The 27,804-nt window shown below is 46.6% G+C and overlaps 2 protein-coding genes across 5 annotated transcripts in view; both read left to right on the forward strand.

Annotated features, from left to right (window-relative positions):
- Positions 1–14,338, forward strand: part of bicra (BRD4 interacting chromatin remodeling complex associated protein) — an 81,194-nt gene extending 66,856 nt beyond the window's left edge. For all 4 annotated transcript variants that reach the window (XM_071360254.1, XM_071360255.1, XM_071360257.1 and 1 more), the window contains one exon: positions 9,204–14,338. In XM_071360254.1, the coding sequence (XP_071216355.1) occupies positions 9,204–11,632 (2,429 nt within the window). In that variant the 3' untranslated portion in view covers positions 11,633–14,338. The remainder of the gene's footprint in view (positions 1–9,203) is intronic.
- Positions 14,339–17,314: 2,976 nt separating this feature from the next.
- Positions 17,315–27,804, forward strand: part of ehd2b (EH-domain containing 2b) — a 36,851-nt gene continuing 26,361 nt past the window's right edge. The window contains exon 1 of the mRNA XM_071360262.1: positions 17,315–17,884. The gene's annotated coding sequence lies outside the window, so the exon portion shown is untranslated. The remainder of the gene's footprint in view (positions 17,885–27,804) is intronic.

The following is a 27,804-nucleotide window of genomic DNA, read 5'->3' on the forward strand; positions in this document are numbered from 1 at the left end:
ATTGCTGCTATAACAGCCTCCACTCTTCTGGGGAGACTTTCACTAGATGTTGGAACATTGCTGCTATAACAGCCTCCACTCTTCTGGGAAGGCTTTCCACTAGATGTTGGAACATTGCTGCTATAACAGCCTCCACTCTTCTGGGAAGGCTTTCCACTAGATGTTGGAACATTGCTGCTATAACAGCCTCCACTCTTCTGGGAAGGCTTTCCACTAGATGTTGGAACATTGCTGCTATAACAGCCTCCACTCTTCTGGGAAGGCTTTCCACTATATGTTGGAACATTGCTGCTATAACAGCCTCCACTCTTCTGGGAAGGCTTTCCACTAGATGTTGGAACATTGCTGCTATAACAGCCTCCACTCTTCTGGGAAGGCTTTCCACTAGATGTTGGAACATTGCTGCTATAACAGCCTCCACTCTTCTGGGAAGGCTTTCCACTAGATGTTGGAACATTGCTGCTATAACAGCCTCCACTCTTCTGGGAAGGCTTTCCACTAGATGTTGGAACATTGCTGCTATAACAGCCTCCACTCTTCTGGGAAGGCTTTCCACTAGATGTTGGAACATTGCTGCTATAACAGCCTCCACTCTTCTGGGAAGGCTTTCCACTAGATGTTGGAACATTGCTGCTATAACAGCCTCCACTCTTCTGGGAAGGCTTTCCACTAGATGTTGGAACATTGCTGCTATAACAGCCTCCACTCTTCTGGGAAGGCTTTCCACTAGATGTTGGAACATTGCTGCTATAACAGCCTCCACTCTTCTGGGAAGGCTTTCCACTAGATGTTGGAACATTGCTGCTATAACAGCCTCCACTCTTCTGGGAAGACTTTCCACTAGATGTTGGAACATTGCTGCTATAACAGCCTCTTCCGTTCTGGGAAGACTTTCCACTAGATGTTGGAACATTGCTGCTATAACAGCCTCTTCCGTTCTGGGGAGACTTTCTACTAGATGTTGGAACATTGCTGCTATAACAGCCTCTTCCGTTCTGGGAAGGCTTTCCACTAGATGTTGGAACATTGCTGCTATAACAGCCTCTTCCGTTCTGGGAAGGCTTTCCACTAGATGTTGGAACATTGCTGCTATAACAGCCTCCACTCTTCTGGGAAGGCTTTCCACTAGATGTTGGAACATTGCTGCTATAACAGCCTCTACTCTTCTGGGAAGGCTTTCCACTAGATGTTGGAACATTGCTGCTATAACAGCCTCTTCCGTTCTGGGAAGGCTTTCCACTAGATGTTGGAACATTGCTGCTATAACAGCCTCTTCCGTTCTGGGAAGGCTTTCCACTAGTTGTTGGAACATTGCTGCTATAACAGCCTCTTCCGTTCTGGGGAGACTTTCCACTAGATGTTGGAACATTGCTGCTATAACAGCCTCTTCCGTTCTGGGGAGACTTTCCACTAGATGTTGGAACATTGCTGCTATAACAGCCTCTTCCGTTCTGGGGAGACTTTCCACTAGATGTTGGAACATTGCTGCTATAACAGCCTCTTCCGTTCTGGGGAGACTTTCCACTAGATGTTGGAACATTGCTGCGGGGACTTGCTTCCATTCAGCCACAAGAGCATTAGTGAGGTCGGGCATTGATGTTGGGCGATTAGACCTGGCTCGCAGTCCAATTCATCTCAAAGGTGTTTAATTGGGTTGAGGTCAGGGCTCTGTGCAGGCCAGTCAAGTTCTTCCACACCTATCTCGACAAAACATTTCTGTATGAACCTCGCTTTGTGCAAGGGGGCATTGTCATGCTGAAACAGGAAAGGGCCTTTCCCCAAACTGTTGCCACAAAGTTGGAAGCACAGAATCGTCTAGAATGTCATTGTATGCTGTAGCGTTAAGATTTCCCTTCACTGGAACTAAAGGGGCCTGAACCATGAAAAACAGCCCCAGACCATTATTCCTCCTCCACCAAACTTTACAGTTGACACTATGCATTGGGGCAGGTAGTGTTCACCTGGCATCCGCCAAACCCAGATTCCTCCGTCGGACTGCCAGATGGTGAAGCGTGATTCATCACTACAGAGAACGCGTTTCCACTTCTCCAGAGTCCAATGGCGGCGAGCTTTACACAACTCCAGCCGACGCTTGGCATTATGCATGGTGATGTTAGTCTTGTGTGCGGCTGCTCGACCATGGAAACTCATTTCATGAAGCTCCCGACGAACAGTTATTGTGCTGACGTTGCTTCCAGAGGCAGTTTGGAACTCGGTAGTGAAGTGTTGCAACCGAGGACAGATTGTGCTTCAGCGGTCCCATTCTGTGAGTTTGTGTGGCCTACCACTTCGCAGCTGAGCCGTTGTTGCTCCTAGACGTTTCCACTTCACAATAACAGCACTTACAGTTCACCGGGGGCAGCTCTAGCAGGGTAGAAACTTGATGAACTGACTTGTTGGAAAGGTGGCGACCTATGACGGTGCCACGTTGAAAGTCACTGAGCGTTTCAGCGAAATATCCGTTTACCACTCATTTGAAGACACTTTCCACATATATATATGTATTTCCATGACTGATCAAAACTAATTTTATCTTGTCTAGTTGCAGCATATAAATATAAATACAGTAACAGTAAAATGTTTGGACACACCTACTCATTCAAGGGTTTTTCTTTATTTTTTTACTATTTTCTACATTGTAGAATAATAGTGAAGACATCAAAACTATGAAATAACACATATGGATTCATGTAGTGACCAAAAAAGTGTTAAACAAATCAAAATATATTTTATATTTGAGATTCTTCAAAGTAGCCATCCTTTGACTTGATGACAGCTTTGCACACTCGTGGCATTCATGAAAATACAACTGTCGTTCATCGTTTAAAAGCTTAACTTCTTGTTAATCCAACCGCGTTGTCAGATTTCAAAAAGGCTTTACGGCGAAAGCATATCTTGCGATTATCTGAGGACTGCGCCCCACATCAAAATACTTTTTCAAACCAGCACAGGCGTCACAAAAATCACAAATAGCGATTAAATAAATCACTTAACTTTGAAGATCTAACTCTGTTTGCAATCCCAAGGGTCACAGCTACACAATGAATGGTCGTTTTGTTCGATAAAGTCCCTCTTTATATCCAAAAAAAGTCAGTTTAGTTGGCACCATTGATCTCAGTAATTCACTCGTTCAAAGTGAACGAATCCAAAACGTTACCGGAAAAGTTCGTCCAAACAAGTCAAACGATGTTTCTAATTAATCCTCAGGTACTCAAATATCTAAATAAACAATACAATTTAAGACAGAGAATAGTATGTTCAACAGGGAAGATAAATAACGAAGAGGGCGCACCTCATTCACGCGTGCAACAAGACTACTTTTCTAATGAGGGACACCTTGGAAAAACTACAACTACTTGTTCATTTTTTCAAAAATCAAGCCTGAAACCCTTTCTAATGACTGTTGACATCTAGTGGACGCCATAGGAACTGCAATTTGGGTCCTATCTATTTGTTTTCCCATAGGCTCATTGAAATGGCTTGTGACCTCAAAAAAAGAATGTCCGAATGGATTTTCCTCTGGTTTTTGCCTGCCAAATCAGTTCTCTTATACTCACAGACATTATTTTAACAGTTTTAGAAACTTCAGAGTGTGTTCTAATGCTACAAATTACATGCATATCCTAGCTTCTGGGCCTGAGTAACAGGCAGTTTACTTTGGGCACATCATTCATCCGAACTTCCGAACACTCCCCCCGAGCCTTAATTACATTTACATTTAAGTCATTTAGCAGACGCTCTTATCCAGAGCGACTTACAAATAATAAGAGGTTGTTAAGCTTTTGAAGGCACCAATAATTCTGGACCCCAGTGTATATATAATATACCTGTACCTTTTTATATATAAAAATATATATATACTTTATGAAAAATATAAACGCAACAATTTTACTGCGCCACAGTTCATATAAGGATATCAGACAATTTAAATAAATTCATTAGACCCTTATCTATGGATTTTCCATGACTGGGCAGGGGCGCAGGAATGGGTGGCTCTTGAAGGGCATAGGCCCACCCATGGCTGGGCCTGGCTCCCCAATCAGAATGAGGTTTTCCCCACAAAAGGGCTTTATTACAGACATAAATATTCCTCAGTTTCATCAGTTGTCTGGGTGGCTGGTCTCAGACGATCCTGCAGGTGAAGAAGCCGGATGTGGAAATCCTGGGCTGGCGTGGTTAAACGTGGTCTGCGGTTGTGAGGCCGAATGGACATACTGCCAGATTACCGAAAATGACGTTGGAGGTGGCTTATGGTAGAGAAATGAACATTCAATTCTCTGGCAACAGCTTTGGTGGACAATCCTGCAGTCAGCATGTCAATTGCACACTCCATCAAAACTTGTGGTATTGTGTTGTGTGTCAAAACTGCATTTTTTTTAGTGGCCTTTTATTGTCCCCAGCACAAGGTGAACCTATGTAATTATTATACTGTTTAATCGGGTTCTTGATTTGCCACACCTGTCAGGTGCATGGATTATCTTGGCAAAGGACAAACGCTCACTAATTCAAACATTTGTGAACAACATTTTAAAGAAATAGGCTTTTTGTGAGTATGGAATTTTTCAGGGATCTTTTATTTCAGCTCATGAAACATGGGAACAACACTTTACATGTTGCGTTTATATTTTTGTTCAGTGTATATTTACACACACACACACACACACACACACACACAAAGTGGGGTCCGGAATGATTGGATACCTTCGTAAGGATGAGGGAAAAAGACGACAGTTGAATAATACAAATACTGAGCTTTAATCATTTGTAAACAAAAAAAAGGTGTTAAACAAATCAAAATGTATATTTGAGATTCTTCAAAGTAGCCACCCTTTGCCTTGATGACAGCTTTGCACCCTCATGGCATTCTCTCAACCAGCTTCATGAGGTAGTCACCTGGAATGCATTTCAATTAACAGGTGTGCCTTGTTAAAAGTTAATTTGTGGAACTTCTTTCCTTAATGCGTTTGAGCCAATCAGTTGTGTTGTGACAAGGTAGGGTTGGTATACAGTAGAGAGCCCTATTTGGTATAAGACCAAGTCCATATTATGGCAAGAACAGCTCAAATAAGCAAAGAGAAATGACAGTCCATCATTACTTTAAGACATGAAGGTCAGTCAATCTGGAAAATGTCAAGAACTTTGAAAGTTTCTTTAACTGCAGTTGCAAAAACCATCAAGCGATATGATGAAACTGGCTCTCATGAGGAACACCACAGGAAAGGAAGACCCAGAGTTACCTCTGCTGCAGAGGATAAGTTCATTTAGAGTTACCAGCCTCAGAAATTGCAGCCCAAATAAATGCTTCACAGAGTTCAAGTAACAGACACATCTCAACATCAACTGTTCAGAGGAGACTGCGTGAATCAGGCCTTCATGGTCAAATTGCTGCAAAGAAACCACTACTAAAGGACACCAATATGAAGAAGAGACTTGCTTGTGCCAAGAAACACGAGCAATGGACATTAGACCGGTGGAAATCTGTCCTTTGGTCTGATGAGTCCAAATTTTGAGATTTTTTGGTTCCAACCGCTGTGTCTTTGTGAGACACAGAGTAGGTGAACAGATGATCTCCACATGTGTGGTTCCCACCGTGAAGCATGGAGGAGGAGATGTGATGGTGTCGGGGTGCTTGGCTGGTGGCACTGTCAGTGATTTATTTAGAATTCAAGGCACACTTAATCAGCATGGTTACAACAGCATTCTGCAGCGATACGCCCTCCCATCTGGTTTGCGCTTGGTGGGACTATCCATTTATTTTTCAACAGGACAATGACCCAACACACCTCCAGGCTGTGTAAGGGCTATTTGACCAAGAGGAGAGTGATGGAGTTCTGCATCAGATGACCTGGCCTCCGCAATCACCCGACCTCAACCCAATTGAGATGGTTTGGGATGAGTTGGACCGCAGAGTGAAGGAAAAGCAGCCAGCACGTGGTCAGCATATGTGGGAACTCCTTCAAGACTGTTGGAAAGTCATTCCCATGAAGCTGGTTGAGAGAAAGCCAAGACTGTGCAAAGCTGTCATCATGGCAAAGGGTGGCTACTTAGAAGAATCTCAAATATATAATATATTTTGATTTGTTTAACGTTTATTTGGTTACTACATAATTCCATATGTGTTATTTCATAGTTTTGATGTCTTCACTATTATTCTACAATGTAGAAAACAGTCAAAATAAAGCAAAACCCTTGAATGAGTAGGTGTTCCAATACTTTTCAACGTGTGTGTGTGGATCCACAGTGCATTTGGAAAGTATTCATGCTTAATGGTTTCATCGAGCCAGAGAATCTTGTTTCTCATGGTCAGAGACTCCTTTAGGTGCCTTTATGGGGTATTGTATGTAGATTGATGAAGGGGGGGAAAAACTATCTAATCAATTTTAGAATAAGGCTGTAACAAAATGTGGGGGGGGGAGTCCAGGGGTCTGAATACTTTCCGAATGCACTGTATATCACAGAACTCTCTGGGACAAGACCCCATCCTTTCCAGGGATAGACACATCTACCAAGACAAGACCCCGTCCTTTCCAGGGATAGACACATCTACCAAGACAAGACCCCGTCCTTTCCAGGGATAGACACATCTACCAAGACAAGACCCCATCCTTTCCAGGGATAGACACATCTACCAAGACAAGACCCCGTCCTTTCCAGGGATAGACACATCTACCAAGACAAGACCCCATCCTTTCCAGGGATAGACACATCTACCAAGACAAGACCCCGTCCTTTCCAGGGATAGACCTGCTACAGCCTTTAGATACATATCAATACATACTTATCATGGATGTGTTATCCCTGGTGGATGTGTTATCCCAGGTCAATGTCCTGGTGGATGTGTTATCCCTGGTGGATGTGTTATCCCTGGTGGATGTGTTATCCCTGGTCAATGTCTTGGTGGATGTGTTATCCCTGGTCAATGTCTTGGTGGATGTGTTATCCCTGGTGGATGTGTTATCCCTGGTGGATGTCCTGGTGGATGTGTTATCCCTGGTGGATGTGTTATCCCTGGTCAATGTCTTGGTGGATGTGTTATCCCTGGTGGATGTGTTATCCCTGGTCAATGTCTTGGTGGATGTGTTATCCCTGGTGGATGTGTTATCCCTGGTGGATGTGTTATCCCTGGTGGATGTCCTGGTGGATGTGTTATCCCTGGTAGATGTGTTATCCCATGTCAATGTCTTGGTGGATGTGTTATCCCTGGTGGATGTGTTATCCCTGGTAGATGTGTTATCCCTGGTGGATGTCCTGGTGGATGTGTTATCCCTGGTGGATGTGTTATCCCTGGTGGATGTGTTATCCCTGGTGGATGTGTTATCCCTGGTGGATGTCCTGGTGGATGTGTTATCCCTGGTGGATGTCCTGGTGGATGTGTTATCCCTGGTCAATGTCTTGGTAGATGTGTTGTCGTGTCTTTGGCTATGCCGGATTAAGTGATATGACATGCTATTCTATAAAATCTTTTCTCCGTAATTAATATTACCTGATTGAGCTAATCATGTAAATGTAATTAACTAGAAAGTCGGGGCACCACAAAATAATATTTATAGAGCTGTTATCTACCGAATAAACTCTTCAAGTCCTAGTAATATTTTACATCAATAGCAGTCAATATTAATCGTCACCTTATTTCAGTCTCATCTGAAAGTTGTAAATTCTTGGTTGTCTTCACGAACACTGGCTAACAAGTTGAATCAGCAATACAGAATTGGGTTTAATTATTTATTTACTAAATACCTAACTAATCACACAGAATTACATATACACAGAATGAATCATACCTTGATTACAAATTACGTCATAAAGGAAAATGTCCCTAGCGGACGGAACAGATATGACAGCTGGTTACACAAAAGAAAAGGGGGCTGGGTTTGAGTGAAAGAGCGGGAAGACTTGAGGAACAAAGGGAGAAGCCATGCTATCGTAAATACATTATCTTATGCATTCTAAATTACCGCCCATTTGGAAAAGGGAAATGCAATAAATATTTACTCTGAGCTGCGCTTCGGTAGGTTGGTGGTAGATGGAAGGCCGTGTTTCCCAACCGGGTCCTTTGTCCTTTGAAGAATGTCTCTGCTGGTAAATTGAATACGTTGTAGTAACGTCATTGTGTGGTAGACGGGATACTCTGTCCGTTCTTTCCTAGCCCACGTTTGCAGCAGCCGCTGCTAACTCAACGGCTAGGAGGTATCACTTCTGTAGCGAATAAGAGTTCAAAGTTCATACCATTCGCAACCAAAGCTCACGCTGAGGTTGACTTCGTTCTGTAGTTATTATCTGAACCATTCTGACATCGGATCGTCATCCTAATGTACCCGGAACAGTTGACATGTTAGTCCTTTTAATGTATGGACCGTCGCCCTCACATCCTCGGAACAGGAGGTTACATTTTCGTCAAGGCTTTATATAGTGGAGGGAGAGAAGGGTGTGTATCATAGTTTATAACCCATGTCTCTTCACAGGGGCGGGCCACTGATTGAGCAGAGCCCTAACCTTATGAAAACCCAAATCTCTCATTTGGAAGCTAAAATTACTTTTAATCTTTTCACCAATAATTTTATATTCAAACATTTAAATTGCCCAACAATTCCATGTGAATCTGATAACTCTAATATGTAGACTTTCCACTGTAGCGTTTATGTCATCCTGTCATTGATGAGAATGTCTCAGATGACAACCGAACTGACATCATATTCATTAAGTACCAACCCATATGTTCAACTGGTCGGATTACCAAAATATGGTTAATTTCCCCCCACCTTCTGATGTTCCCAGAATCTCTACGTTAACCAAGGGATTTTCAAATGTCACATCAGTAGGGTAGAGAGAGGAAAAAGGGGGGGGGGGGGGTGTATTCATGACTGTCATAAACCTACCCCCAGGCCAATGTCATGACAGTGTTATCCCTGGTAGATGTGTTATCCCAGGTAAATGTCTTGAGGTGATCAACCTCTTGGGAGACTTGACAAAAATGACAAGAGATCAGCAAGGAGAAGCTCTGTAACGTTTCTATTGGTCAGTCTGTCCCTCTTGTGTACAGCAGCAGAGCAGCATATAGCTAATCAGTTTAGTATTTGGAGTAGATTTGTCTTTGGTTAGGTCTCATCTCTGCCTCATCTTATAACATCTGTCTCTCTCTCTCTCTCTCTGTCTCGCTCTCTCTGTCTCTCTCTCTCGCTCTCTCTCTCTGTCTCTCTCTCCAGAGGAGTATGTGGCCAACTCGAAGATGCTGGAGCGGGAGAGTGGATCTGCCAGCATGCCCCAGCCCCAGTCTTTTGTGTCGGCTGAGCCCAGCGCCGTGTGGAGTAGTGTATCTGCGGCAGGGGCAGATAAAGCTCCCACCCCCATCGCAGCCTCAACACCGGCCCACTTCCCCTCCACCAAGCTGGTGATAAAGCAGGGAGGAGCTGGGGCGTCTGTCTCCTGGTCCAGCTCCCCAGTTCCTGTAGCTAGGTCGGGGTCAGGGGTTAGGCAGACATCCGACACCCAGAGTCACAGCTCCTCCTTCAGCCACGGTCCTCCGCCGCCTCCCTCCTCCAACTCCTCCTACCGCCCCTTCTCCTCCAACTCCTCCTACCGCCCCTCCTCTCGTCCAGCTGATGAAGATGATGGTGATTCTCTTCCCCAGAGGACCAGTAAACCTCCCATGAAGACTTACGCCGCCCGCCCACGCATCGGCTTGAAGCTCAAGATCAAACAGGAAGCGGGGTTTAGTAAGGTAGTACACAACACTGCCCTCGACCTGGTCCACACACCATCCACCCCCCAGCCCACCCCCCAGCCTCAAGCCCAACCACAGCCCACCCCCCAGCCTCAAGCCCAACCACAGCCCACCCCCCAGCCTCAAGCCCAACCACAGCCTACCCCCCAGCCTCAAGCCCAACCACAGCCCACCCCCCAGCCTCAAGCCCAACCACAGCTTACCACCCAGCCTCAAGCCCAACCACAGCCTACCACCCAACCCCAATCAGCACTGACACAGTCTACCACCCAGCCTCAAGCCCAACCACAGCCTACCACCCAACCCCAATCAGCACTGACACAGCTTACCACCCAGCCCCAATCAGCACTGACACAGCCTACCACCCAGCCCCAATCAGCCCAACCACAGCCTACCACCCAGCCCCAATCAGCACTGACACAGCCTACCACCCAGCCCCAATCAGCCCAACCACAGCCTACCACCCAACCCCAATCAGCACTGACACAGCCTACCACCCAGCCCCAATCAGCACTGACACACCCTACCACCCAGCCCCAATCAGCACTGACACACCCTACCACCCAGCCCCAATCAGCCCAACCACACCCTACCACCCAGCCCCAATCAGCACTGACACAGCCTACCACCCAGGCCCAATCAGTACTGACACACCCTACCACCCAGGCCCAATCAGTACTGACACACCCTACCACCCAGCCCCAATCAACACTGACACATCCAAAAGCCCGAGCCGTAGCAGCACTGGCCACGCCTCCTTCTATAACTACTGTCATTAGGACTCCGCCCCCTACCTGTAATGCCACTTCCTTGGCAACGGTCTCCATAGCAACCACACAGGCGACCCCCAGCCCCCTCCAGAGAGTCACAGCCCCCCCACCCCCATCCTCCTCTTCCTATCACCCTTGGTCTTCATCATCAACGACAACACCATCCTCGTCCTCCTTCACTGCTCAGATGAACGGAACGTTAGAACATCACAACGTGGGTGGAGTCGAGCGTAACCCCGCCTCCACGGTCACGCCTCCTCAGACCACTTGCCGCCTACCGCTACGGAAGACTTACCGGGAGAACATCAGCCCGCGCGTCCGACCGGGAGTTCCGGGAGGAGGAGGAGACAGTGTCCCGTACCCCCGTCCCTCCCCCTCACCCCCCAAATCTCCCCTCCCACCGCCCTCCTCCTCGCCCTCTGCCCTCTCGGAGCGGACAGTGATCGCCAACGTGAAGTTGGAGAAGAGAGGAGGCAGCTCCAGGGAGGCGGGCTCCCACCCCTACACAGAGCCCAGCCGAGAGGCCCCGAGGCTGGGGAACTCCACCGCCTCCTCCCCTGGCTTAGTGCAAGGTCTGGAGCAAATGGAGGTGTTGTACCGTGGCATCAAAAACACAAACCCTCACCTCTCAGACAGATCCAGAGACAGTGAGGGGGACAGAGGGGACAGAGGGGGGGACGTGGGGAGGTGTAAAAGGGTGAGCAGTAAAAACCATCAGAGGTCAGGGAGCGGAACGTTCAGAATGGACCAGCATGCCCCTGGGCCCCCGTCCACGCCGTCAGATGCTTCCTGTTACAGAGACTCATCACTTCCTGCTAAGCGCTGTAAGTCGGACTCCCCTGACATGGACAACGCCTCCTTCTCCTCCGGTTCCCCGCCACACGATGAGTCTCTTAACGAGCACCTGCAGTGTGCCATCGACTCCATCCTCAACCTGCAGGGCCAAGCCCAGGGACCCACGCCACGCGGGGCCAAAGGGGGCTCCGGCAAGCTACACCACAGTCAGCGCGCCACGGGCCCCCAGTCCTCCTCAAACACACACAGACCCTCAGTCTCCTCCTCTTCCTCATCCTCCTCCTCTTCTCAGGTTGGAGGCAGAGGACGCAACGGCGGCCTGGTGCCACAGACTCAAGGCAGATAACACACACACACACACACACACACGGGACAGTAGAGACTGAAGAGGAGGAGAGGTGCACAGAGAAGTCTCACTGTGCTTTGATCAACTGTTTGTCCATCTGAATGTTGTCTACTTTACAACATGACCCAATGCTCTCAGTCACACCATGGATGGGTGGATGGTGACGACTCTCTCTCTCTCTGTAAAAAGGTATCATGCTTTACTCTGGAAGTCTCCTCTGCTCTCTCAACCACGCTCAGTCATTCATTAGAGTAATTAGTCTTGAGGTTTTTCATTCACACGCTGTATTCCATTACATTCCTTAGTTCATCATGTTATGTCTGTCTGCTCGTCTGTCTGTCTGTCTGTCTGTTTCCTGGTTAATAATAACACTTTGGTCATGTTGACGAGGTATGAAACGGGTGAAAAGAATTCTGAAACTACACAAACTAGTCCAATAAGAACACAGATTTTTGTTTTCTGTTGCAAACGGTTTTACTACGGTGTGTTCTACTGAACACTAATGAGGGGACTCTCCCTACAGCCTGCTGTCACTAGGTAACCCGCACCAGGAAGAGAGAGGTCTGGTATAGAACGCCCTACAGCCTGCTGTCACTAGGTAACCCGCACCAGGAAGAGAGAGGTCTGGTATAGAACGCCCTACAGCCTGCTGTCACTAGGTAACCCGCACCAGGAAGAGAGAGGTCTGGTATAGAACGCCCTACAGCCTGCTGTCACTAGGTAACCCGCACCAGGAAGAGAGAGGTCTGGTACAGATCCATGTGTCTCTTCCATATCGGGATTTCTATCAGCACCCCAAATAGAGTTTCTGGTTCAGCTTGTTGTCCATGTGTCCCCCAGATCAACTGTCCTCTTCTCCTGTTGTCCATGTGTCCCCCCAGATCAACTGTCCTCTTCTCCTGTTGTCCATGTGTGTCCCCAGGTCAACTGTCCTCCTCTCCTGTTGTCCATGTGTCCCCCAGATCAACTGTCCTCTTCTCCTGTTGTCCATGTGTCCCCCAGATCAACTGTCCTCTTCTCCTGTTGTCCATGTGTGTCCCCAGGTCAACTGTCCTCCTCTCCTGTTGTCCATGTGTCCCCCAGATCAACTGTCCTCTTCTCCTGTTGTCCATGTGTCCCCCAGATCAACTGTCCTCTTCCCCTGTTGTCCATGTGTCCCCCAGGTCAACTGTCCTCTTCCCCTGTTGTCCATGTGTCCCCCAGGTCAACTGTCCTCTTCCCCTGTTGTCCATGTGTCCCCCAGGTCAACTGTCCTCTTCTCCTGTTGTCCATGTGTCCCCCAGGTCAACTGTCCTCTTCTCCTGTTGTCCATGTGTCCCCCAGGTCAACTGTCCTCTTCTCCTGTTGTCCATGTGTCCCCCAGATCAACTGTCCTCTTCTCCTGTTGTCCATGTGTCCCCCAGATCAACTGTCCTCTTCTCCTGTTGTCCATGTGTCCCCCAGATCAACTGTCCTCTTCTCCTGTTGTCCATGTGTCCCCCAGATCAACTGTCCTCTTCTCCTGTTGTCCATGTGTCCCCCAGATCAACTGTCCTCTTCTCCTGTTGTCCATGTGTCCCCCAGGTCAACTGTCCTCTTCTCCTGTTGTCCATGTGTCCCCCAGATCAACTGTCCTCTTCTCCTGTTGTCCATGTGTCCCCCAGATCAACTGTCCTCTTCTCCTGTTGTCCATGTGTCCCCCAGATCAACTGTCCTCTTCTCCTGTTGTCCATGTGTCCCCCAGATCAACTGTCCTCTTCTCCTGTTGTCCATGTGTCCCCCCAGATCAACTGTCCTCTTCTCCTGTTGTCCATGTGTCCCCCAGGTCAACTGTCCTCTTCTCCTGTTGTCCATGTGTCCCCCAGATCAACTGTCCTCTTCTCCTGTTGTCCATGTGTCCCCCAGGTCAACTGTCCTCTTCTCCTGTTGTCCATGTGTCCCCCAGATCAACTGTCCTCTTCTCCTGTTGTCCATGTGTCCCCCCAGATCAACTGTCCTCTTCTCCTGTTGTCCATGTGTCCCCCAGGTCAACTGTCCTCTTCTCCTGTTGTCCATGTGTCCCCCAGATCAACTGTCCTCTTCTCCTGTTGTAAATCATCATATTCATGGTGTATCTGACTGGTTTTAATAGCGAGGTGGCGACTCTGTCTGACTGTTGTTACTGCTCTCTGACTGACTGTTGTTGGTTGACTGTTGTGGGTTGACTGTTGTGGGTTGACTGTTGTGGGTTGACTGTTGTTGGTTGACTGTTGTTGGTTGACTGTTGTGGGTGCTGTCGGCCTCTAATGGAACCCCATTACTGTATTGATGAGGTGTTGATGAAGACTTGTAGTGATGAAATCGCCTGCATGTTAAAACACATCTCTTCTGTTGTCTATGTCTCTGGTTGTCCTGGCAAGATGTTGTCTTTCTGACTAGTTCAATATGTTAGATGCATTTCAGTCAACACACAGACGCCCCCCCCCCCCCCCCCCCTCACTGTTCATCCATCCCTCTCTTCCTCCATGTCATCCGTCTTCAAAGCCCAGTGGAGAAGTCAAACCCAAACGCAGCGAGAGCAACAGCAACATGGACAAACAAAATAATGTACAAAAAACCCAGAAGAGAATTGGTAGTATATTATTACAGATTAATTTTGTATTGTATTTATTGTGTATAATGAAACTTTTTAAAAAATAAATGTACATTTAGTAAAACTGTAAATTAAACCTTGCTTCTTTTCTAAAAGAGTTTATTTTTTTTATTTAACCTTTATTTAACCAGGTAGGCCAGTTGAGAACAAGTTCTCGTTTACAACTGCGACACAAACAACAGAGTTACACATGGAATAAACAAAACATACAGTCAATAATACAATAGAAAAGTCTATATACAGTGTGTGCAAATGAGGTAGGATAAGGGAGGTAAGGCAATAAATAGGCCATAGTGGCTAAATAATTACAATATAGCAATTTAACACTGGAGTGATAGATGTGCAGAAGATGAATGTGCAAGTAGAGATACTGGGGTGAAAAGGAGCAAAATAAATAACAGTATGGGGATGAGGTAGTTGGATGGGCTATTTACAGGTGCAATGATCTGTGAGCTGCTCTGACAGCTGGTGCTTAAAGTTAGTGAGGGAGATATAAGTCTCCAGCTTCAGTGATTTTTGCAGTTCTTTCCAGTCATTTGCAGCAGAGAACTGGAAGGAAAGGCGGCCGAAGGACGAATTGGCTTTGGGAGTGTCAAGTGACATATACCTGCTGGAGCGCGTGCTACGAGTAGGTGCTGCTATGGTGACCAGTGAGATATACCTGCTGGATCGCGTGCTACAGGTGGGTGTTGTTATCGTGACCAGTGAGCTGAGTTAAGGCGGGGCTTTACCTAGCAAAGACTTATAGATGACCTGGATCCAGTGGGTTTGGCGACGAATAAGAAGCGAGGGCCAGCCAACGAGAGTACAGGTCGCAGTGGTGGGTAGTATATGGGGCTTTGGTGACAAAACGGATGGCACTGTGATAGACTGCATCCAATTTGCTGAGTAGAGTGTTGGAGGCTATTTTGTAAATGACATCGCCGAAGTCGAGGATCGGTAGGATAGTCAGTTTTACGAGGGTATGTTTGGCAGTATGAGTGAAGGATTCTTTGTAGCGAAATAGCACACCAATTCAAGATTTAATTTTGGATTGGAGATGCTTAATGTGAGTCTGGAAGGAGAGTTTACAGTCTAACCAGACACCTAGGTATTTGTAGTTGTCCACATATTCTAGGTCAGAACCGTCCAGAGTAGTGATGCTGGATGGGTGGGCAGGTGTGGGCAACGATCGGTTGAAGAGCAGGCGTTTAGTTTTACTTGTATTTAAGAGCAGTTGGAGGCCACGGAAGGAGAGTTGTATGACATTGAAGCTCGTCTGGAGGTTAGTTAACACAGTGTCCAAAGAAGGGCCAAAAGTATACAGAATGGTGTCGTCTGCGTAGAGGTGGATCAGAGAATCACCAGCAGCAAGAGCAACATCATTGATATATACAGAGAAAAGAGTCGGCCCGAGAATTGAACCCTGTGGCACCCCCATAGAGACTGCCAGAGGTCCGGACAACAGACCCTCCGATTTAACACACTGAACTCTGTCTGAGAAGGAGTTTGTGAACCAGGCGAGGCAGTCATTAGAGAAACCAAGGCTGTTGAGTCTGCCGATGAGGATGTGGTGATTGACAGAGTCGAAAGCCTTGGCCAGGTCGATGAATACAGCTGCACAGTATTGTCTGTTATCGATGGCGGTTATGATATCGTTCAGGACCTTGAGTGTGGCTGAGGTGCACCCATGACCAGCTCGGAAACCAGATTGCATAGCGGAGAAGGTAAGGTGGGATTCGAAATGCTTCGGTTAACTTGGTTTTCAAAGACCTTAGAAAGGCAGGGTAGAATAGATAAAGGTCTGTAGCAGTTTGGATCTAGAGTGTCTCCCCCTTTGAAGAGGGGGGTGACCACGGCAGCTTTCCAATCTTTGGGGATCTCAGACGATACGAAAGAGAGGTTGAACAGGCTAGTAATAGGGGTTGCAACAATTTCGGCGGATAATTTTAGAAAGAGAGGGTCCAGATTATCTAGCCCGGGAGACTTGTAGGGGTCCAGATTTTGCAGCTCTTTCAGAACATCAGCTATCTGGATTTGGGTGAAAGAGAAATGGGGGAGGCTTGGGCAAGTTGCTGTGGGGGGGTGCAGGGCTGTTGACCGGGGTAGGGGTAGCTAGGTGGAAAGCATGGCCAGCCGTAGAAAAATGCTTAATGAAATTCTCAATTCTCAATGGATTTATTGGTGGTGACAGTGTTTCCTAGCCTCAGTGCAGTGGACAGCTGGGTGGAGGTGCTCTTATTCTCTATGGACTTTACAATGTCCCAGAACTTTTTTGAGTTAGTACTACAGGATGCACATTAATGTTTGAAAAAGCTAGCCTTTGCTTTCCTTAACTGTCTGTGTATATTGGTTCCTGACTTCCCTGGAAAGTTGCATATCGCGGGGGGCTATTCGATGCTAATGCAGAACGCCACAGGATGTTTTTGTGATGCTTCTAGTGCTTCTATTACAGTGCCTTGTGTTTGTTGATGTAAAAGGTTTTTCACTCATGTGATTTGACCAGGAAAAACTCTGGGCAACTGGAAAAACTCTGGGCCTTGCTTACTTCTATTTATTGTGGAACATTCAGGGCATCCTACATACCATTTTGGATGAGTAACGATGACAGAAGAGGTGTCGATTTTTGGAGGGGAAGAAGGATGTAATGTAGCTGAGAGCCAGCAGGAGGCGCCGGTGGTAGTGGAAACGTTGCGCTGGGGGTGATGGTTGGTGTGCCTGCGGGGTTTAGAGAGTTGCGGAGAGGAGGAGCAGTGGAAAGAGGAGGAGAGAAGGTAGACAGTGGAAAATGTCTAAATGCTGGGAACTTAAACTAAGTCATGGGGTGGTCTCTGAGAATGTTTATTACATAAAAAAAAAAAGAACTGGGAGAAACTATAACTGAATAATGCAACCATTGGCAGGATGTGTAATCTCTAGACTCTTTAATCTAATCTAGACTCTTTAAGATCTGTTGAAGATCTCTGTATTGGGGTTGTCATCAAAGAAAGACTCCACCCAAATTATTTATCCAACTCCCCCATCGCACGTACACACCGTGCTCTCCACCCTCCTCAACCTTCCCTGCCAGTACCCCACCCAACCTTTTTCCCAGCTCTAAACAGTAGAGACTCAGGGTTAGTCCCAGAGTTTTGCTTGGCATCGCTGGGAGAGGAGGTGCATTGAGAGAGAGAGAGAGAGAGAGAAAGGTGTAGTCAGTGTGTCCCTGTCTTCCTCCAGCTAGCAGAGAGAGGACCCCTTCATCTGAAATATATTCAACTCTGGAGAGAAACCATCCCACGGACTGACAGGCTTCTGGTTGCCCTTACCTCACAGGAGCACCCTCCTGAGTAGCTGGTATTTACTGACAGTAGAGAGAGAGCACCCTCCTGACTAGCTGGTATTTACTGACAGTAGAGAGAGCGAGAGCACCCTCCTGAGTAGCTGGTATTTACTGACAGTAGAGAGAGAGAGCACCCTCCTGAGTAGCTGGTATTTACTGACAGTAGAGAGAGAGAGAGAGCACCCTCCTGACTAGCTGGTATTTACTGACAGTAGAGAAAGAGAGAGAGCACCCTCCTGACTAGCTGGTATTTACTGACAGCATACATGCAGGAGCAACTCTCTAACCTTTCATTCTACAACCTCCTGAAGGGAGGAGACGTTTCTCCCATCTTCACCAGGTAAGGGTTTTGTTTTCTGACTTTAAACTCATGTTACCTAAACTGTGTTAACAAGTTCCCGTATAAAGACCTTTTATGGAAATTGTGAGGCACTGAATGGAAAAAAAGTTGAAAGTTTAGAATTTGAATCAGTGAAATGGAAGGTCTTGGTGAAGGTCTGATGCATTTCGCTAGGGTCACTCTGTTAGGGTCACTCTGTTAGGGTCACTCTGTTAGGGTCACTCTGTTAGGGTCACTCTGTTAGGGTCACTCTGTTCCAACTGTTACAGTGAACTCCTAGATATATTGCCCTGTCTGTTAAAACTACCAAACTCTGTCTCTGTACAGTTCCCTACTGCGCCATCTCTTAAGCCCCCCCCCCCCCCCCCCCGTACGCCACGTCTATCTCTATGGCCACTGTTAATTAATGATACCAACTGTTCACACCCCTATTTGTTTGGCAGAGAACATTTCACAGGTTTAAAGCTAACTTCCTGCAATCCTATACATTTTGGCATGGGATAGATACTTTTTTTGTGTGTCATTTTAAAGCAAATTTCCTGCAAATCTACACATTTTCTACACCCCCCCCCCCCCCCACATTTGGGCGCACCCCACAATTTGGGAACCTCTGCTCTAGAATATTCTATCTGCCAGTATTCTAGAACGTTCACTATAGATTCTGTTTGGCTCTGCCAGTACTCTAGAATGTTCACTATAGATTCTATTTGGCTCTGCCAGTACTCTAGAATGTTCACTATAGATTCTATTTGGCTCTGCCAGTACTCTGGAATGTTCACTATAGATTATGTTTGGCTCTGCCAGTACTCTGGAATGTTCACTATAGATTCTATTTGGCTCTGCCAGTACTCTGGAATGTTCACTATAGATTATGTTTGGCTCTGCCAGTACTCTAGAATATTCACTATAAATGATGTTTGGCTCAGCCAGTACTCTAGAATGTTCACTATAGATTCTGTTTGGCTCTGCCAGTACTCTGGAATGTTCACTATAGATTCTGTTTGGCTCTGCCAGTACTCTGGAATGTTCACTATAGATTCTGTTTGGCTCTGCCAGTACTCTAGAATGTTCACTATAGATTCTGTTTGGCTCTGCCAGTACTCTAGAATGTTCACTATAGATTATGTTTGGCTCTGCCAGTACTCTAGAATGTTCACTATAGATTCTGTTTGGCTCTGCCAGCACTCTGGAATGTTCACTATAGATTATATTTAGCTCTGCCAGTACTCTAGAATATTCACTATAGATTCTGTTTGGCTCTGCCAGTACTCTGGAATGTTCACTATAGATTCTATTTGGCTCTGCCAGTACTCTGGAATGTTCACTATAGATTATGTTTGGCTCTGCCAGTATTCTGGAATGTTCACTATAGATTCTGTTTGGCTCTGCCAGTACTCTGGAATGTTCACTATAGATTCTGTTTGGCTCTGCCAGTACTCTGGAATGTTCACTATAGATTCTGTTTGGCTCTGTCAGTACTCTAGAATGTTCACTTTAGATTCTGTTTGGCTCTGCCAGTACTCTAGAATGTCCACTATACATTCTATTTGGCTCTGCCAGTACTCTGGAATGTTCACTATAGATTATGTTTGGCTCTGCCAGTACTCTGGAATGTTCACTATAGATTATGTTTGGCTCTGCCAGTACTCTAGAATATTCACTATAAATTATGTTTGGCTCAGCCAGTACTCTAGAATGTTCACTATAGATTCTGTTTGGCTCTGCCAGTACTCTGGAATGTTCACTATAGATTCTGTTTGGCTCTGCCAGTACTCTAGAATGTTCACTATAGATTCTGTTTGGCTCTGCCAGTACTCTAGAATGTTCACTATAGATTCTGTTTGGCTCTGCCAGTACTCTAGAATGTTCACTATAGATTCTGTTTGGCTCTGCCAGCACTCTGGAATGTTCACTATAGATTATATTTAGCTCTGCCAGTACTCTAGAATGTTCACTATAGATTCTGTTTGGCTCTGCCATCACTCTGGAATGTTCACTATAGATTATATTTAGCTCTGCCAGTACTCTAGAATGTTCACTATAGATTCTGTTTGGTTCTGCCAGTACTCTGGAATGTTCACTATAGATTATGTTTGGCTCAGCCAGTACTCTGGAATGTTCACTATAGATTCTATTTGGCTCTGCCAGTACTCTGGAATGTTCACTATAGATTATGTTTGGCTCTGCCAGTATTCTGGAATGTTCACTATAGATTCTGTTTGGCTCTGCCAGTACTCTGGAATGTTCACTATAGATTCTGTTTGGCTCTGCCAGTACTCTGGAATGTTCACTATAGATTCTGTTTGGCTCTGTCCGTACTCTAGAATGTTCACTTTAGATTCTGTTTGGCTCTGCCAGTACTCTAGAATGTCCACTATACATTCTATTTGGCTCTGCCAGTACTCTGGAATGTTCACTATAGATTATGTTTGGCTCTGCCAGTACTCTGGAATGTTCACTATAGATTATGTTTGGCTCTGCCAGTACTCTAGAATATTCACTATAAATTATGTTTGGCTCAGCCAGTACTCTAGAATGTTCACTATAGATTCTGTTTGGCTCTGCCAGTACTCTGGAATGTTCACTATAGATTCTGTTTGGCTCTGCCAGTACTCTGGAATGTTCACTATAGATTCTGTTTGGCTCTGCCAGTACTCTAGAATGTTCACTATAGATTCTGTTTGGCTCTGCCAGTACTCTAGAATGTTCACTATAGATTCTGTTTGGCTCTGCCAGTACTCTAGAATGTTCACTATAGATTCTGTTTGGCTCTGCCAGCACTCTGGAATGTTCACTATAGATTATATTTAGCTCTGCCAGTACTCTAGAATGTTCACTATAGATTCTGTTTGGCTCTGCCATCACTCTGGAATGTTCACTATAGATTATATTTAGCTCTGCCAGTACTCTAGAATGTTCACTATAGATTCTGTTTGGTTCTGCCAGTACTCTGGAATGTTCACTATAGATTATGTTTGGCTCAGCCAGTATTCTGGAATGTTCACTATAGATTCTATTTGGCTCTGCCAGTACTCTGGAATGTTCACTATAGATTCTATTTGGCTCTGCCAGTACTCTGGAATGTTCACTATAGATTATGTTTGGCTCTGCCAGTATTCTGGAATGTTCACTATAGATTCTGTTTGGCTCTGTCAGTACTCTGGAATGTTCACTTTAGATTCTGTTTGGCTCTGCCAGTACTCTGGAATGTTCACTATAGATTCTGTTTGGCTCTGCCAGTACTCTAGAATGTTCACTATAGATTCTGTTTGGCTCTGCCAGTACTCTAGAATGTTCACTATAGATTCTGTTTGGCTCTGCCAGTACTCTGGAATGTTCACTATAGATTCTGTTTGGCTCTGCCAGTACTCTAGAATGTTCACTATAGATTATGTTTGGCTCTGCCAGTACTCTAGAATGTTCACTATAGATTCTGTTTGGCTCTGCCAGTACTCTAGAATGTTCACTATAGATTCTGTTTGGCTCTGCCAGTACTCTAGAATGTTCACTATAGATTCTGTTTGGCTCTGCCAGTACTCTAGAATGTTCACTATAGATTCTGTTTGGCTCTGCCAGTACTCTGGAATGTTCACTATAGATTCTGTTTGGCTCTGCCAGTACTCTGGAATGTTCACTATAGATTCTGCCAGTACTCTAGAATGTTCACTATAGATTCTGTTTGGCTCTGCCAGTACTCTGGAATGTTCACTATAGATTCTGCCAGTACTCTAGAATGTTCACTATAGATTCTGTTTGGCTCTGCCAGTACTCTGGAATGTTCACTATAGATTCTGCCAGTACTCTAGAATGTTCACTATAGATTCTGTTTGGCTCAGCCAGTAATCTAGATAGAATGGTAACTTGCTTGTTTTCAGTCCAAGGACTGACTGTGACTGTGTTGCAATGTGTACAAACCCACAAGGCATTTTCCATGATCTTCAATAGTTTGTGAGTTATGCTTTCATAAAGGAGCCTAACCCAAAACCCAGAGCTAGATAGTAGTTAACACATAGGAACCCAGAGAATCCATTCTCTCTAATGCTAGATAGTAGTTACCCCATAGGAACCCAGAGAATCCATTCTCTCTAATGCTAGATAGTAGTTACCCCATAGGAACCCAGAGAATCCATTTTCTCTAATGCTAGATAGTAGTTACCCCATAGGAACCCAGAGAATCCATTCTCTCTAATGCTAGATAGTAGTTACCCCATAGGAACCATTTTCTCCATATCCTATGTCTGATACTGCTGTTTGGATTATATTGTGATGATGCCAACTCCTCTCTCCTCTGTCACCATTTTGACTCTACCCCTCTGCCCCATTTAGTCTTGTGACATGAAAATAATCTCCCTTTCCCTCTCCCTTTCTCCCTCCCTCTCCATTTCTCTCTCCCTTTCTCTCTCCCTCTCCCTTTCTCTCTCCCTCTCCCTCCCGCTCCCTTTCTCCCTCCCTCTCCCTCTCCCTTTATCCCTCCCTCTCTCTCTCCCTTTCTCTCTCCCTTTCTCTCTCCCTCTCCCTCTCCCTTTCTCCCTCCCTCTCCCTCTCCCCCTCCCTTTCTCCCTCCCTCTCCCTCTCCCCCTCCCTCTCCCTTTCTCCCTCACTCTCCCTCTCCCTTTCTCTCTCCCTTTCTCCCTCCCTCTCCCTTTCTCTCTCCCTTTCTCCCTCCCTCTCCCTCTCTCTCTCTCCCTTTCTCCCCCACTGTAGTGAAAAACTAAAACAACCAATAAAACAAGTGAATTAAAGACAAAAAGAATCAGACATTAACAGTAAACATTACACACACAACAAGTTTCAAGAGAATAACATTTAAAATATTTGAATAGCAGTAAAATAAATCTAGTTTGTGAAAATGTAATTTGTGTTTGAATTCTTTGTGGATTTGTGTCATCTGATGGAAATATGTGTCTCTAATATGGTCATACATTGGGCAGGAGGTTAGGAAGTGCAGCTCCGTTTCCACCTCATTTTGTGGGCAGTGTTCACATAGCCTGTCTTCTCTTGAGAGCCAGGTCTGCCTATTGTCACCTCTCTCAATAGCAAGGCTATGGTCTTTAACTATACATTCATGTACATACTACCTCAATTGGGCCGACCAACCAGTGCCCCCGCACATTGGCTAACCAGACTATCTGCATTGTGTCCCGCCACCCACCAACCCCTCTTTACGCTACTGCTCCTCTCTGTTCATCATATATGCATATTCACGTTAACCATATCTACATGTACATACTACCTCAATCAGCCTGACTAACCGGTGTCTGTATGTAGCCTTGCTACTTTTATAGCCTCGCTACTGTATATAGCCTCTCTACTGTATATAGCCTCACTACTGTATGTAGCCTCTCTACTGTATGTAGCCTCTCTACTGTATGTAGCCTCTCTACTGTATGTAGCCTCTCTACTGTATATAGCCTCTCTACTGTATATAGCCTGTCTTTTTACTGTTTTATTTCTTTACCTACCTATTGTTCACCTAATACCTTTTTTGCAATATTGGTTAGAGCTTGTAACTGAGCATTTCACTGAGGAACAAGGAGCTAGCATGAGGAACGAGGAGCTAGCATGAGGAACGAGGAGCTAGCCATGAGGAACGAGGAGCTAGCCATGAGGAACGAGGAGCTAGCCATGAGGAACGAGGAGCTAGCCATGAGGAACGAGGAGCTAGCCATGAGGAACGAGGAGCTAGCATGAGGAACGAGGAGCTAGCATGAGGAACGAGGAGCTAGCCATGAGGAACGAGGAGCTAGCCATGAGGAACGAGGAGCTAGCCATGAGGAACGAGGAGCTAGCCATGAGGAACGAGGAGCTAGCCATGAGGAACGAGGAGCTAGCCATGAGGAACGAGGAGCTAGCCATGAGGAACGAGGAGCTAGCCATGAGGAACAAGGAGCTAGCCATGAGGAACAAGGAGCTAGCCATGAGGAACAAGGAGCTAGCATGAGGAACAAGGAGCTAGCATGAGGAACAAGGAGCTAGCCATGATGATGTTCGTTTTTAAGAAAAGTCAGCATACCTTGTAAACTACCTAGGTATAACTAGCTACTAGCTAGTTCAATTTCTATTATAAACCAAATAAAATGTTAATAAAAACAGCATATTGACCTAAAAGGTTAGCAGTGTTAGCCCAGTCACTAGGTTATCCAGGGTCAGTGACACATAGAGCCACTATGTACTGTCTATCTATGGGAACAACTGCAACCATTTTGCAAGCAACGTTGCCAAAATGAATTCAAATTCAAAATGAACCTCGTAAAATGTTACATTTTAATCCTCATCTCCTGTAGCCTAATTTTCATACTGTCTCTACATTACAAGGGTTGGATTTGCACTATACTATTTGATATGTCAGCATTTAAAAGGTATGTACACAATCTGGTATATGGTCTGACTCGTATATATTATCTACTGGTATCATTTTACACTGAGAACATAAAGCTCAACATGTAAACAATGTGTGAGTTGAGCTCTTCTCTGCTTCAGATGCTAGTAATGCCAGCAATGCCATCATACTGTAGGTCTATGGCTGGTCTATGGTGATGTATTCCATATGATAAGCTGCCAAATGGTTTCACATAGTTGACTTACTGAGAGAGAGAGTGTGACAATCAAATAAAAAATAAAAACTAGACCCAAAAAGGAAATGTTAATTTGAGAATAAAACACAGAACCCCTTTCTCTCTTTAATGCGGGAATGTGATATGTGTAGCCTACACTCTCCTGTCCTGTCCAGTAGCCTACACTGTCCTGTCCAGTAGCCTACACTCTCCTGTCCAGTAGCCTACACTCTCCTGTCCTGTCCAGTAGCCTACACTCTCCTGTCCAGTAGTCTACACTCTCCTGTCCAGTAGCCTACACTCTCCTGTCCTGTCCAGTAGCCTACACTCTCCTGTCCAGTAGTCTACAGTCTCCTGTCCTGTCCAGTAGCCTACACTCTCCTGTCCAGTAGCCTACACTGTCCTGTCCAGTAGTCTACACTCTCCTGTCCTGTCCAGTAGCCTACACTGTCCTGTCCTGTCCAGTAGCCTACACTGTCCTGTCCTGTCCAGTAGCCTACACTGTCCTGTCCAGTAGCCTACACTCTCCTGTCCAGTAGCCTACACTCTCCTGTCCAGTAGTCTACAGTCTCCTGTCCTGTCCAGTAGTCTACACTCTCCTGTCCAGTAGCCTACACTCTCCTGTCCTGTCCAGTAGCCTACACTCTCCTGTCCAGTAGCCTACACTCTCCTGTCCAGTAGTCTACAGTCTCCTGTCCTGTCCAGTAGCCTACACTCTCCTGTCCAGTAGCCTACACTGTCCTGTCCAGTAGTCTACACTCTCCTGTCCTGTCCAGTAGTCTACACTCTCCTGTCCTGTCCAGTAGCCTACACTGTCCTGTCCTGTCCAGTAGCCTACACTCTCCTGTCCTGTCCAGTAGCCTACACTCTCTTGTCCAGTAGTCTACACTGTCCTGTCCTGTCCAGTAGTCTACACTCTCCTGTCCAGTAGCCTACACTGTCTTGTCCAGTAGTCTACACTCTCCTGTCCTGTCCAGTAGCCTACACCCTCCTGTCCAGTAGCCTACACTCTCCTGTCCAGTAGCCTACACTCTCCTGTCCAGTAGCCTACACTCTCCTGTCCTGTCCAGTAGCCTACACTCTCCTGTCCTGTCCAGTAGCCTACACTCTCCTGTCCTGTCCAGTAGCCTACACTCTCCTGTCCAGTAGTCTACACTCTCCTGTCCAGTAACCTACACTCTCCTCTCCTGTCCAGTAGCCTACACTCTCCTGTTCTGTCCAGTAGCCTACACTCTCCTGTCCAGTAGCCTACACTCTCCTGTCCTGTCCAGTAGCCTACACTCTCCTGTCCAGTAGCCTACACTCTCCTGTCCTGTCCAGTAGCCTACACTCTCCTGTCCTATCCAGTAGCCTACACTGTCCTGTCCAGTAGCCTACACTGTCCTGTCCAGTAGCCTACACTCTCCTGTCCAGTAGTCTACAGTCTCCTGTCCTGTCCAGTAGTCTACACTCTCCTGTCCAGTAGCCTACACTCTCCTGTCCTGTCCAGTAGCCTACACTCTCCTGTCCAGTAGCCTACACTCTCCTGTCCAGTAGTCTCCTGTCCTGTCCAGTAGCCTACACTCTCCTGTCCAGTAGCCTACACTGTCCTGTCCAGTAGCCTACACTCTCCTGTCCTGTCCAGTAGTCTACACTCTCCTGTCCTGTCCAGTAGCCTACACTGTCCTGTCCTGTCCAGTAGCCTACACTGTCCTGTCCTGTCCAGTAGCCTACACTGTCCTGTCCAGTAGCCTACACTCTCCTGTCCAGTAGCCTACACTCTCCTGTCCAGTAGCCTACACTGTCCTGTCCAGTAGCCTACACTGTCCTGTCCTGTCCAGTAGCCTACACTGTCCTGCCCCGTAGCCTACACTCTCCTGTCCAGTAGCCTACACTGTCCTGTCCAGTAGCCTACACTCTCCTGTCCAGTAGCCTACACTCTCCTCTCCTGTCCAGTAGCCTACACTCTCCTGTCCAGTAGCCTACACTGTCCTGTCCAGTAGCCTACACTCTCCTGTCCAGTAGCCTACACTGTCCTGTCCAGTAGCCTACACTCTCCTGTCCAGTAGCCTACACTCTCCTGTCCAGTAGCCTACACTGTCCTGTCCAGTAGTCTACACTCTCCTGTCCAGTAGCCTACACTCTCCTGTCCTGTCCAGTAGCCTACACTCTCCTGTCCTATCCAGTAGCCTACACTGTCCTATCCAGTAGCCTACACTGTCCTGTCCAGTAGCCTACACTCTCCTGTCCAGTAGCCTACACTCTCCTGTCCAGTAGTCTACAGTCTCCTGTCCTGTCCAGTAGTCTACACTCTCCTGTCCAGTAGTCTACACTCTCCTGTCCAGTAGTCTACACTCTCCTGTCCAGTAGCCTACACTCTCCTGTCCTGTCCAGTAGCCTACACTCTCCTGTCCAGTAGCCTACACTCTCCTGTCCAGTAGTCTACAGTCTCCTGTCCTGTCCAGTAGCCTACACTCTCCTGTCCAGTAGCCTACACTGTCCTGTCCAGTAGTCTACACTCTCCTGTCCTGTCCAGTAGTCTACACTCTCCTGTCCTGTCCAGTAGCCTACACTGTCCTGTCCTGTCCAGTAGCCTACACTCTCCTGTCCTGTCCAGTAGCCTACACTCTCTTGTCCAGTAGTCTACACTGTCCTGTCCAGTAGTCTACACTCTCCTGTCCAGTAGCCTACACTCTCCTGTCCAGTAGCCTACACTGTCTTGTCCAGTAGTCTACACTCTCCTGTCCTGTCCAGTAGCCTACACTCTCCTGTCCAGTAGCCTACACTCTCCTCTCCTGTCCAGTAGCCTACACTCTCCTGTCCTGTCCAGTAGCCTACACTCTCCTGTCCTGTCCAGTAGCCTACACTCTCCTGTCCTGTCCAGTAGCCTACACTCTCCTGTCCTGTCCAGTAGCCTACACTCTCCTGTCCAGTAGCCTACACTATCCTGTCCAGTAGCCTACACTCTCCTGTCCAGTAGCCTACACTCTCCTGTCCAGTAGCCTACACTCTCCTCTCCTGTCCAGTAGCCTACACTCTCCTCTCCTGTCCAGTAGCCTACACTCTCCTGTCCAGTAGCCTACACTGTCCTGTCCAGTAGCCTACACTCTCCTGTCCAGTAGCCTACACTCTCCTGTCCAGTAGCCTACACTCTCCTGTCCAGTAGCCTACACTCTCCTGTCCAGTAGCCTACACTGTCCTGTCCAGTAGCCTACACTCTCCTGTCCAGTAGCCTACACTCTCCTGTCCAGTAGTCTACACTGTCCTGTCCAGTAGTCTACACTCTCCTGTCCAGTAGCCTACACTCTCCTGTCCTGTCCAGTAGCCTACACTCTCCTGTCCTATCCAGTAGCCTACACTGTCCTGTCCAGTAGCCTACACTCTCCT

This window comes from Salvelinus alpinus, chromosome 22 (genome assembly GCF_045679555.1).
Source record: "Salvelinus alpinus chromosome 22, SLU_Salpinus.1, whole genome shotgun sequence".
NCBI lineage: Eukaryota > Metazoa > Chordata > Actinopteri > Salmoniformes > Salmonidae > Salvelinus > Salvelinus alpinus.